Below are 13,871 nucleotides of genomic sequence, written 5' to 3'. Positions count from 1 at the left end.
AAAAATTATAATGACTCCTTATTTAAGTAACTTTCTTCTTATCCTGAATCGTATTAACTAAATTCGGATCTTAAACTTTTTACATGTTTAAACCGGTAAATAAAGTTGACAATGAGTTAATCAGCACTAAATATTTAAATAAATAAATATTTTAATTTATTATTTATTTTTTTTTCAAACAGTCATATTTAAGTTCTGAATTAGAAATTAATTTATATTTTTTACTTGAATTAGGCAGACTTATGTAGGCCCACGTTGGGGCAGTTTTTAACTTTACTGTTACATTTAATAAATATTTTTACTAACAAATGGATAAAATAAAAATTTATTTTTGTTAAAGATAAAACTCATATCTATTTTTTTATATATTTAAACATATAAACCATAATTTATAAATTTTAGAAAATGATTTTAACTTTAATAAAAATTTATATTTAAAATTTTAAATGTTATTTTCACTAAACACATTTTTTTAAGTGATAATTTTTAATAAAAAATTATTTTACTGATAGTTATTTTTCAGCATTTTTATTATAATATAAGTTATAACAACTGAAAATATTTTTTAAATAAATATAAAGTCCAAGCTCACTTAAAAAAAAAATAAATAAGAAGAATAACCAAATTTGATAAAAAATCAAGCTTGAACAAACTTGAAACACAAGATCAACTAAGTTCAACATGTACAAAATTGAGCTCGGTAAGTTTGATAAAGAATCTATTTTAACTCCTTGTTCATTTGATTGTGCTTAAATTTTTATAAATAAATTTTTTATTTTATAGATTAATGAATAAATTTAAATAAACAAATTTTCAATTTATATAATGATATATACACATTACAATATTAATATTATAAACATAATTTGTGTGAATATTTGAAAATAAATGACATTAATGCATGGGGTGGCAACAACCAAACATGTTTGTTGCTATTTTATGCGTGTGCATATGACAACCAATCATGGCTGTAGGGGAAGAAGACTCACAATGGAAACCAAGCCAACAAGTCTTTGTTCAGTAGATCTCCAGCGGCAAGCAGTGGCTCACAGAGACTTGGCTAATGAAGAGAAATTTTATAATAGATTAGTTGTATCAGTTGATTCAATAGCATAAGAAGAAAATAAAATACTTGAATAATTTTAATTATCAATTTAGTTTGTTTCTCATTTTTTAAATTGTTATTCTATTTCAATAAATATATATTAATTGAATTACTTATTTCTAGTTCTAAACAAAATTGAACAATTACTGTTTTAATTAAGAAAAGAAGAAATAATTTTAATTTCAATAAAGGAATGTAAATTTGATTTTTCAATTCTAATAACATTTGAATAATTAATAATAAATATAAAATAGTCTATCAATGTTTTCCAAGTGTGTTCATGTTGAGAAAGAAAGATCCACAAAGTTCAGGGACATGGATATATTTTCATACAAGATCATATGTCAAAATTGTTGTACACACATAAAACAGCAGTAAATTAGATTAAAATATTTTTATAGAATAAAGAATATTCATTCATATCTATCCATACTTTAAAAATATATATATATATATATATTTAGACACAATAATCTGTATTTAAATTTTTTTGATAAATTAAAAAAAAAAAAACAATAAAACTCTACACTATTGGGCCAGATAAATAAATTTTGTACATAAACTCTATTAGTTAACTATATAACTATATGAATAGAAATAAAAAAAAAAAAATGGAAATACTTACTTATTTATAAATCATTCGACACAGAGTTAAAAGAGTTTTAAGAATTCAATAGCATCTTGCAGTTTCTTTCAGGTATGCTTTTCATCTTCGTTGCAAACTGAATGGGAATCTATCTTACCTGATGTTTAGTCTTGTCCTTTTGTTGTTTGTCTGAAAGATATATTATCCCTTCACCGTCACTCGTAGTAACTCTTTCTCCATCTTTAATAATATTCCTTCCCTCACAGAACAAGATCTATAAATTTACTGTAAACAAAAAGTCTATTAGAATAAAATTTAATACAAATAACAAATGAGTTTCTATATAAATTTATAGCCACAAAAGCAAATTTTTCATGGAAAAGAATCCAAAATTCTCAATCGTTCTTCTACAACAGTCATCATACTATCAAAACTGTACGTCATTGGCCCAAATAAATTAATTTTGTGCATAAACCCTATCGGTCAACTACACAGCTACTTGAATAGAAACAAAGAAGTACAAAGATCAGAAGAAATTGAATAAGGATTATTAGCTGCAGCAATGATGCATTTAGGAGCCTAACTAAGCAATTACAAGCACGTACAACGGAACACAACGGACTCTATACTTAACTTCGCAGTGTGCGCTAGTCTTTAGCATATCAAAAGAATCTTAGTCAAGCAACGGCGACATATTCTCTCTGAGACTGCTCTTCTTTTTTTTGCAACGGAACAATTTCTTCCCCAACATCATCTTGTCTTGATTTCCTAAATTGAAACTCTTTCTCCTTATCATTTTTAATAAATTCAGTCCTCTTCTCCTGCACAGGTTTCTTTAGTAAGGGACCTAGAAACAGATCCAACATGTCTTGGGTAGGATCCCCCTTTCCACTAGCAGCCGCAACCTTTTGTTCACTGGTTAAACTCAAAGCAGAATCAAAAGTTCTTTCACGAACAGATGAACCTAAAGCAAGGGTATTATAATCTCCCAATTGATTTCCTGGAGCCGTAGATTCCCTGATCAATTCGGATTCTTTGCTTGATAATCTCTGTATTCCCATATTGTTATAACCTCTAACATACTGCAAATAAATAAAACAACCTGAGATGCATAATGCAAGGGTACTTGATTACTAATTTAGATTACAAGATTGACACTCAGGGTCTCTCTGGTACAATGAAAATGTTCTCTAAATGGAAGTAGACAGTTCTAATTTAGTGTTTTTTTTTTTTTTAAAAAAAAAGAAAAATCAAATATGCAACTTTTACATAATCTCATCAATAAACATATACGAACCAACATATATGAATTTAGAACATATGTATGTTTACACTCATCACTGTAAAAGAAACAGAAGTATAACTAGATTGGGGCAAAAACATATACATTTTCTTTTGAGGACGGAAATTCTACCTCTTCAGCAATTGCGATCAGATCTTCCACAGTCAGATCCCAAGCGTCATCAAGAGAAGATAGAATTTTCGATTCATTACCACTTGCACAACCTTCGATCCTTTTGCCACCTGAAGCATCATACTTAGGTTTTACTTGATTCCATTTTCTTTTTCTCTCCTCCGATTCACATTTTGAGAAAACCAGAGATTTCTTATCTTTCGGCTGAGCCTTTGATTTTACTATCTTCACTTCTCTCACATGGTTTCACTGGTTCATCCTCAGAAGAAATGCCCAACATCCACAACAGTAGGCGCCACTGACTTCCATCATTAGAATCAATCCCAACCATTTGCTTTCTTATTCCTCCAGAAAATTAGATTCGTATTACCAACCATCAACACAACTTGAAATCAAATAAGAAAATTAAAGCGGTTGCCATAATTCTCTTTGAATTTCGATTTGGATGGCAAGGTACGAATTTCTTGTTCTTCCTCATTTGTAAGGTTAGGGTTCTCAATTACCAAGCAGACAAAAAGAAAATTCGGAACAAATTCGGTATAATACCTAGCTTTTCTGGCGATTTACTAATCAGGATGTTTTGATCCCGCTGACGAGCTTTTAGTCGGGCGATTCGCGTCGAGTGGCAAATGAAGTTGCCGTTGCACAAGACTTGTTTATGAAATTAATTTTTGTACATCTTAGGATTATTTCTTATATGTATTTTTTAATTATTATTGTCTTAAAATAATAATTTTAGATTTTCACAAGCTCATTATATCATATGTAGGGACTGAAGATAAAAGAATTATCTTTTCAGTTTATTTCAAAATATTTTTATTCTAAAAATTAATAAATAACCAAAAAAGAGAGATATGTAGGTGTATAATATAGATATATATATATATATACATATTGAGTTTTTATATTTTTTAATTTTCTTTTCTGGTTTATTATGTATACATATATTAAATTTCCTGGATTCATATACTACAATGGGAACTAGATAATAAACACCCCCTAATTGCATTAATTATTTTCTTGCTAAGTGTTGAACAAAAATATTTATAAGTATACTTTATATAGAATCATATTTATATTCTAGTTAAATGTTTGTATATGTTTTTTTTATTATTAAAAGGTATTTTAGCAGAGATATTAATAAGTAATTAAATGTAAGATATAATTCAATACATATGTAAATATATTAAGATGTCAAGTAAAAAATATCTATAAGAAAATTTTAAAAATATTTATAAATAAAAAAGTGTTTGTTAAATTTTTATATGTTAAATCTCAAATTATTATTTAAAAAACCTCAGTTATAATTTATTATTAAAGAAACATTAATAACTAAAATTATCGTGCATGACTACTTTCTTTTTTCTTTTTCTAGTGTATTATTGCAAACACCGTTTTGGGACTCCTGCATTTATTACATCATCAATTTATGTATTTGCCCTCGATTTGAATAACATAAATGATCTCCACTATTTGTTTGATTTTTCAAAGAAGAGACCTTTCAAGTTTGAGACGAGAATCACTCATCGACTCCTCTAAAATCACGACCCATCAGGCTGCACTGATGTTAAACATCAAAGAAGACGAAGGCAAAACATCACAAAGTTTCTGCAAAATATGCGTGGAGAGAAAGGAATATAATGAGATGTTCACTGGCGAAAGTTGAACCATTTTTTTTGACGAGAATGCATGAACAAACACATGATGGCAAAGGTAGAGCAACGGATACCAACAATAACGTGCCCAACTGTGAATTGCAAGTCAATGCTTGAGCTTGACACGTGTAGGGCTTTGATTTCGAAAGTTGTGAGTGATCTGTGGGAAGATATTCTGTGCGAGGAGCTGATAAAAGTATCAGAAAGATTTTATTGCCCATATAAGAACTGCTCAAGATGGTTTCTGAAGGACGTGGTTGATGAGAAACCAGAGAAGGTTATTAGAGAATCAGATTGTCTGTTCTGCCACAAACTATTTTTTGCTGCTTGTTATGTTCCATGGCATTTGGGAATTGAGTGGGAAGAGTTTCAGAGGATGAATGACAATGAAAGAGCAAATGAAGCTCTTATGCTGAGAAAGCTTACCAAAGAGAGAAATGGAGAAGGTGTCCTAATTGCAATTTCTATCTAGAAAGAAATGAGGACAACCCACATGTCGCATGCAGATATGTTTTTTTACTCACTTACTATTTTACTACAAATAGAACATAATTTTAGAAAAAAATCTCTACAGATATATAAAAATTTTACATTAACAAAATTTTTATAAGAATGAAAGGATTTCATATCAAAATTAATAAAAAATAATTTTCATACTTTTCTTAGTGAAAGATTTGCCTAATAAAAATTGGACATTTAAAACAAAAACAAAAAAGCAGTGACCAAATTACAATAAAAATGTATTAAAAATCATATTACAATAAATTCTAAATATCAGAGATTAAACTAGTAATTTATCATAAAGAATATTACTTCTTAAAGCCACATTATTAATGCTTCTTTTGTGAGGGATTTATATCATATTGTATTTCTTCATTTGTATGTGTATTTTATGTTTTGATACCTTAAATCACCTAGTTAAATGAACATTAGAAGTAGCTGGTGTAATAAAAACTCATTATTTGTTTATATTTTCTTAAGATGAATTAATGAACATGAAAATTTATATAGAGTAACAAGGTTTGAACTTGCAAAGTTCATTAGTTAAGTTTATTGTATTACAGGTGTAACGCCAAATTTTGTTATGAATGTAGAGCAAAATGGACGAAAAGTCACAGTGGTTGTGCAGCAGACTGAGGAAAAAAAAAACAACTTGCTCTTATGATTATTAACATGCCTATCATCTAGCACTAGAAATGCATCCAAGTAATCATGTTGCGTTACATCTTTTAAATTATCTCTAACGTTTATAATTATCTTTATCAACAATGAATGAAATAAACATCTTAAATTTTTCATACATATTATCAAATATTTTAAAGTTCATGTTATCATGTGTTAAATGCTACTTATGAGTCATTGTAACACCCAAATAAAAATAAAAATTTTATTTTATTTATTTTTATTTTATTTATTTATTTGATTTTTTATTTAATTTAATGAAAATAAAAATTATAATAATGATAAAATTAGGTAAAAATATTATTTAGATTTAATTGAAATTGATTTTGGGAAAAAGGGGTAAAAATTTGGATTATGGGGGTGTTTTTGAAAAGAAAATCGGAAACCGGGGGTCAAAACGTAATTTAAAAAAAATTGTGCCATGTCAGCACCCACGTCAGCAGCCCCAACCAACCAGGTCCCGCCGCGTGGCAAGGCAACGCTGACCAGGGAACGGGCCACGTGGGCGATCCGCGTGCGTGCGATCGGACGGCCCAGATCCGTTTCCGCGCGCACGGACGGCCTAGATCAGACGTACGCACGGACGACCTAGATTCACGCGCACGGACGGCCCAGATTCAATCAGGCACGGACGGCCCAGATTACATCGCGATAGACGGTCCAGATTTAATCCCAATTAAATCGCGATCGAACGGTCCAGATTAAATCTTGATTGACGGTTGAGATTAAAAGGCAAAAGGTATAAATAACCCCACCCACACCTGATCACAAAAACCCTAGCCGCCAGTGCCTCACCGGAGAAGAAGAACCAGACGCCGGAGGAGCCGGCCGCTGCCACCAGCCGCTGCACCGGGGAAGTTTCCGATCGCCGGTCGAGGTAAATTTTCTCCCCCTTGCTTGTTTTTCGATGCTGAGTCCGCCTATGGCCAAACCGAAGCCAAACCACCGGCCAAACGGCCGGAAAACCTAGCCGAAGCCCAGCGGCGCCGCTGCGCCCCTCCTCGATTTTTACCTCCGATGAGGCCCTTCCCGGCCTCCGTTCGATGTAATTTTTATACCACTGTGATCACCGTTCTTTTCTCTATAGGTTGATCGAAGCCAAACATCAAAAGGCAACTCACGCCGGAGGAGTCGCCGCACCCGAGAGCACCGCCGCCGGTAAGTTTCGATTTTTCGTAATTTTTTGGCCCACCGAGGGCACTAGGGTTGTTTTATCACAGGAACCGATGCAAGTGTGGCTGAATTCGATCGAAAACGGCCAACCCGAGGCGAATCGCCGCCGCTTGCGGCGGCGCCGTCGCCGGAGCACGGCGGAGCCGCCGTACCAGAATTGCAATATTGGCCGAAAGGGGCCCTAGGTCTAATTTGGGATTTTTTGGGACACGTGCAGGTACCGGTAGTGCGTTTCAGTTTCTCGGAAAAAATTCAGAGAAATTAGGGATAGCCTGTAGGCGCACTGTAGAGTCGAATTCAGACCCTGAAACAGGTAAGGACCTCTCACCCTGTTTCCTATCACGGTATTAAAGCTAAATAAATAATTAAATGGTACTTTGTGACTTTATAGATGTATAATTGATTAAGGTTGCCAATGGAGCCCGAGTCTGATACAGTATTGGTCTGTTATTGTTTGATCTAATTTCCAGTATTAAATGCAGCATGATGTTTGATGTAATTATGTTATGGTCTCGTATGCATGAACTATGATTTTTTTTATTATGGTTTGTATTATGGTGAACCCAGTACTGTATTATCTTATTTGGTGTCAATTATTGGTTTACATGTTTTGTATGATTGGATGATTAAGATTAAGAAAAAAGGCAAAAAGGTTATGTGAATTGATAAGTGGATAATGTGGACAGCCTGACTAGATATCATGGGAGATGGTGGACGGACCGGGTCCGTAGGGAACCCTACCGGGAACGTGGTCTCTCATACCGGACGGGGTATGGAGACCTCATGTGTTTTGGCGCCCATACTGGACGGGGTATGGGGACGGCCCTGGAATCAGGTTGTAAATGTTAATGGTTCATGTGTAGAGGGGACCCCCTATGGATCCCCAGGGATACTAGTAGGCTGGTAAAAGAGGAAATCTGTTTCCTGATGATTGAAATGTAAATGTATGATATATGTTATGTTATAAAGTGTGTGTGATTTCATGATATTATAAGGTTATTATTTTCATATGTTGTTTTCATGGATCTCGCCGAGGTAAGTGGACACTAAAAGATTTTATTACTGATAAATGAATTTGTTATAAATAATGCTCCATTGGTCATTTTTGTTTTCTACCCACCTTTACTTCCGTGGCGGTGAGATAGTGTGATGTCTTTACTGGGCTGGTGTAGCTCATTCCTTATTTAACCATTTTAGATCAGGAAGACGGCGAAGGGGATGCCTAAAGACTTTATATTTATATTTATAGTTTTTATTTCGAGTATCTCTCTTAGTTAGTTTGTAATTTTATATTTTGAGTACGTTTTGGGTATTGTGTAAGGGATGTTAATCAAAATTTTTATTACGCTTCCGCATTTGATATTTTTAATACATATATTTTATTTAAATTTCAGGGGCCGTTACAGTTGGTATCAGAGCCGCGTTCATCGGACCCATCCCTTACACAATAATGCTTAGAGAAATACTCACCGATAAACTGTTACTCAACCATTCTTTATGAAATGCAGGTGCAGAGAGATGAGGAGAGGAAGACCCCCACTAAACCGAGCAGCCCGGGATGATTCGCTTCGGGAAGATGTGGATAGAATATTTGAGATGCTGGAAAGGCTCATGGCCGCCCAGCAAGGTCAAGAGGAGAGAAGGGAGTTACCCGAACCTCCCCCACTACCGCGGGTTGAGCCACCGCTACAGTAAGCGGATCCCGAGCCACCCCGGCACGAGCCTGCTCCACCACAGTACCACCCGACACCACTACCGCAGTATGAACCAGTGCCCCAGCCACCGTATTGCCCGGTACTGCCACAGTACAATCCGGTGCCCCCACCATTTCAGCAGGTGCCACCACAGGGCCCCCCAGTCTATCCCCAGCCGGGTCCAGCCCCTCCTCCACGGGACCCTGCTCTTTCCTTGATCGACCCAGGCTACATAGAGAGGTATAGGAGACTGAACCCTTCCACCTTTGTAGGGAGATCCTCTTTTAAAGAGGCCCAGTACTGGCTGGCGGAGACTGAGAGAGCTTTCAGGATCTTGGGAGTAGTTCCTGAGCAGAGAGCTGCCCTTGCTTCTTTCATGCTGGTAGGGGAAGCAGGACGTTGGTGGGAGCTCAAGCAGACCACCCTACCTACACCAGTCACTTGGGAGCAGTTCCTAGGGGCCTTCCATGCGGAGTATCTCCCTGAGCACATCCGACACCTAAAGGAAACGGAGTTTGTTCAACTGGTTTAGAGAAACATGACAGTATTAGAGTATGCTCGTAAGTTCCTAGAGCTGGGCCGATACTCCCTGGAGACATTGATGGATGAGGGCTGAAAGGCTAGGAGATTCCAGTCGGGTCTCCGCCCAGAGATCAGGCAACACCTGGTAGTACTGGAGCTCAAGACATATTCAGCAGTCCTAGCAAAGGCACAGATCGTAGAAAGAAGCTTCATCACCCGTCCTCAGCCACGAGGGAGTTCACGACCCTCAGCTCCGTTCTGCAGGCCAGCACCTATTGCGCCTGCCCAACTAAATAAGAGGCCCAGACCAGCCATCCAGGCCCCTCCTCAGGCTCCAGGGGCAGCACGTGGGAAAATCTGTCAACACTGCGGCAGAGATCACAGGGACCGACCCTGCTACCGCCTCAACAACACTTGTCGCATTTGTGGCAGTGCCCAGCATTATGCCAGAGAATGCCCGAGGAACCAAAATCAAGGGAGGCCTCCTATCCAGGGTAGAGCTTACAACCTTACCCAGCAGGATGCCGACACCGATCCGGATGTGGTACAGGGTATGTATACTATCTGTGACCATATTGCTCATGTTTTATTTGACCCTGGTGCATCGCACTCTTTTGTTTCACATGCTTTTACTTCCAAAATTAATGTATCACATGATAAACTTGAATCATTGTTGTTTGTGTTTACTGCCGGGGGGTGAAACACTACTAGGGGAAGCTATTTATAGGGCTTGTGTCGTGGAGATAGCAAATATAAAACTGAGGGTAGACCTGATAGGGTTAGACACGGGGGATTTTGATGTAATCTTAGGAATGGATTGACTAGCGGCGCATCACGCCACCATAGATTGCTTTAACAAGAAAGTTGTATTTAATCCTCCTAACAAGGAGCCATTTACAAATTAATAAAAGTATTCAGTACGTATTCATTGATGACAAGTTTTCTTAACTTCTAGTACCTTAATCTTGTTGTTTTCTCTGACTAGGCAAGTCCAAGAAAGAAATTTGTGTTCAAGAGATTCCGGTAGTCCAAGACTTCCCAGATGTGTTTTCGGACAAACTGCCCGGTCTGCCAATGGACAGAGAAGTCGAGTTCACTATAGACCTACAGCTAGGTACCCAGCCCATTTCGGTTGCTCCTTACCGTATGAGCCGCATTGAGATGGAAGAGCTGAGGAAATAGATCACTGAATTGCAAGACAGTGGTTTTATTAGACACAGTGTGTCCCCTTGGGGTATTGGAGTCACTTTTGCAAGGAAGGGAGATAGAACGTTGAGACTGTGCATTGATTACAGAGGATTGAACAAGGTCACGATAAAAAATAAGTATCCCCTTCCCCGGATTGATGACCTCTTTGATCAACTGCAGGGTGCACAAGTCTTCTCTAAAATAGATCTACGATCATATTACCATCATGTGAAGATAAGAACAGAAGACATCCCTAAGACGACCTTCCGAACCAGGTACGGACACTATGAGTTCCTGGTCATGCCTTTCGGGCTAACCAATGCCCCGGCAATCTTTATGGATCTGATGAACAGGGTCTTCAGAGAGTTCTTGGATCAATTTGTCATCGTGTTCATCGATGATATCTTAGTCTACTCAAAAAGCAGAGAAGAACATGCTCACCATCTGGCCCAAGTTTTGCAGGTCCTAAGAAACAAGAGGTTATATGCGAAGTTGAGTAAATGTGGATTCTGGCTTGAGTAGACCGCCTTCCTAGGACACATCATATCGAAGGAAGGGGTATCAGTGAATCTTGAAAAGGTTGAAGCGGTATTTGGTTGGGAGAAGCTGACATCAGTTAAGGAAATCCGTAGCTTCCTGGGAATGGCAGGTTATTACCGCAGGTTCGTTGAAGGATTCTCCAGTCTAGCAGCTGCTCTAACCCGACTCACAAAGAAGAATGCCAAGTTTGAGTGGAATGAAGATTGCGAAAGAAGTTTTTTAGAATTAAAGAAGCGGCTGACTACTGCACCCGTGCTGGCTTTACCGAGTGGATCGGGAGGATATACAATTTATAGTGATGCCTCCTATCTGGGCCTGGGTTGTGTCCTGATGCAGCATGGAAGGGTTATAGCATATGGATCTAGACAGTTAAATAATCATGAGAAGAACTATCCCACCCACGACTTAGAGCTTGCCGCAATCATTCATGCCTTGAAAACCTGGTGCCGTTATTTGTATGGAGAGACCTTCCAGATCTATACCGATCACAAGAGTTTGAAACACATATTCACTCAGAAGGATCTCAACATGCGTCAGAGAAGGTGGATGGAAATCCTTAAGGACTATGATTGTGACATCTTATACCATCCGGGTAAGGGCAACGTGGTAGCAGATGCCCTCAGCAGGAAAAGTGCAGGTATCTTAGCCCATTTTATGGTTTCAGAATGCAGACCAATTGGGGCCACACAACAGGTTCGACTTCATGATCTAAAGAGAGTCACATGTTTGGGCCGCCTGACAGTCCAACCCGAGTTAATTCAGAGAATAAGGGAAGCCCAGACAGTTGACCCCGCTCTAGTAGCCCGCAAGAAGGATGCAGAACAGGGAGGGAGCTTAGAATTCTGAATCTCTGCAGATGGATTACTTCGTTTCGAAGACAGGGTGTGTGTCCCAGATGACTGTGAGTTAAAAAGGGACATCATGATGGAGTCCCATAGCTCGAAGTTTGCCATGCATCCAGGAAGTACCAAAATGTACCAAAGCATGCGACCCCGGTTTTGGTGGCATGGGATGAAGAGAGACATAGCCGACTTTGTATCTAAATGCTTGGTATGTCAGTAGGTCAAGGCAGAGCATCAGCGCCCAGGTGGGTTACTTCAGCCTTTACCGATCCCGGAATGGAAGTGGGAACATATCACCATGGACTTCGTATCGGGGCTACCCAAGGCACGTTCAGGACATGATGCCATATGGGTAATCGTTGACCGACTTACCAAGTCTTCTCACTTCCTAGCCATCAGGATGACCGATTCATTGGACAAGTGGCAAGGATGTATATCCGGGAGATAGTCAGATTGCATGGGGTTCCAGTGACAGTAGTATTTGACAGGGATCCTAGGTTCACTTCTCAATTTTAGAGTAGCTTCCAGCAAGCTATAGGAACAAAGCTGTCTCTTAGTACTGCCTTCCATCCCCAGACTGATGGACAATTCGTACGCTTGAGGATATGCTCCGAGCTTGTGTCCTTGACTCCGGGGGCCATTGGGATGACCATCTACCCCTGATAGAGTTTGCCTACAACAACAGCTACCAAGCAAGCATCGGCATGGCTCCATATGAGGCGTTATATGGGCGCCCGTGCAGATCACCGATTTGTTGGGAGGAAGTGGGCGATAGAAGATTGTTCAGCCCGGAGTTGGTAGAGGAAACCACGTCCAAGATAGTTAAAATCAAGAAGAACATTCAGACAGCTCAGAGTAGGCAGAAGAGTTATACAGATACCCAGAGGAGAGACCTAGCGTTTGAGAAAGGCGACCGGGTGTTTCTTAAGGTCACTCCTTTCAAGGGAATTAGTAGGTTTGGTAGGAGGAAAAAATTAAACCTCCGATATATTGGACACTTTGAAATCTTAGACAGGATTGGTACTGCTGCCTACAGACTAGCACTGCCTCCAGAGCTCTCCAGAGTCCACAACGTGTTCCACGTATCTATGCTACGTAAGTACAACCCGGATCCTTCTCATGTCTTGGCTCATGAACCGTTTCCACTCCAAGAGGACTTGTCTTATGAAAAAGTACCAGTCGGTATCACGGACCGAAAGAGCAGAATACTCCGCAACCGGAAAATATCATTTATAAAGGTCGTGTGGCAGAACCACACGCCCAAGGAGGCTACTTGGGAGCTAGAATCAGAATTTAGAGCCTAGTATCCCCATTTGTTCGACCAAGAGTAAGAGGCAAATTTGGGGGACCAAATTTCTTTAAGGGGGGGAGAGTTGTAACACCCAAATAAAAATAAAAATAATGATAAAATTTGGTAAAAATATTATTTGGATTTAATTAAAATTGATTTTGAGAAAAAGGGGTGAAAATTTGGATTCTGGGGGTGTTTTTGAAAAGAAAATCAGAAATCGGGGGTCAAAACGCAATTTAGAAAAATTGTGCCACGTCAGCAGCCTCGGCCAACCAGGTCCCGCCACGTGGCAAGGCAACGCTGACCAAGGAACGGGCCACGTGGGCGATCTGCGTGCGCGCGATCGGACGGCCCAGATCCGTTCCCGCGCGCACGGACGGCCCAAATCAGACGTACACATGGACGGCCCAGATTCACGCGCACGGACGACCCAGATTCAATCAGGCACGGACGGCCCAGATTGCATCGCGATGGATGGCTCAGATTTAATTCCAATTAAATCGCGATCGAACGGTCCAGATTTAATCTTGATGGACGGTTGAGATTAAAAGGCAAAAGGTATAAATAACCCCACCCACACCTGACCACAAAAACCTTAGCCGCCAGTGCCTCGTCGGAGAAGAAGAACCAGACGCCGGAGGAGCCGGCCGCCGCCACCCGCCGCCGCACCGAGGAAGTT

At 38.7% G+C, this 13,871-nt stretch overlaps 2 protein-coding genes across 2 annotated transcripts; one reads left to right on the top strand and one right to left on the bottom strand.

The window, feature by feature from the left end:
- Window positions 1-802: 802 nt before the first annotated feature.
- LOC110814927 (uncharacterized) lies at window positions 803-3,349 on the bottom strand. The gene is made up of 3 exons (XM_088220470.1): window positions 3,079-3,349; window positions 1,849-2,773; window positions 803-1,060 (listed from the first exon to the last, which is right to left on the bottom strand). The coding sequence occupies exon 2, from the start codon at window positions 2,750-2,752 to the stop codon at window positions 2,369-2,371; it is 384 nt and encodes a 127-aa protein (XP_088076596.1). The 5' UTR covers window positions 2,753-2,773; window positions 3,079-3,349; the 3' UTR covers window positions 803-1,060; window positions 1,849-2,368.
- Window positions 3,350-4,809: 1,460 nt separating this feature from the next.
- LOC110814934 (E3 ubiquitin-protein ligase RSL1-like) lies at window positions 4,810-5,232 on the top strand. The gene has a single exon (XM_022042530.1). It carries the CDS (start codon window positions 4,810-4,812, stop codon window positions 5,230-5,232), a length of 423 nt encoding a protein of 140 aa, XP_021898222.1.
- The last annotated feature ends 8,639 nt before the right edge of the window (window positions 5,233-13,871 follow it).

The sequence above is a fragment of the Carica papaya genome, chromosome 5 (genome assembly GCF_054855325.1).
Source record: "Carica papaya isolate Zhongbai chromosome 5, ASM5485532v1, whole genome shotgun sequence".
NCBI classification, from domain to species: domain Eukaryota; kingdom Viridiplantae; phylum Streptophyta; class Magnoliopsida; order Brassicales; family Caricaceae; genus Carica; species Carica papaya.
This window is presented reverse-complemented; position numbering and strand designations above follow the sequence as displayed.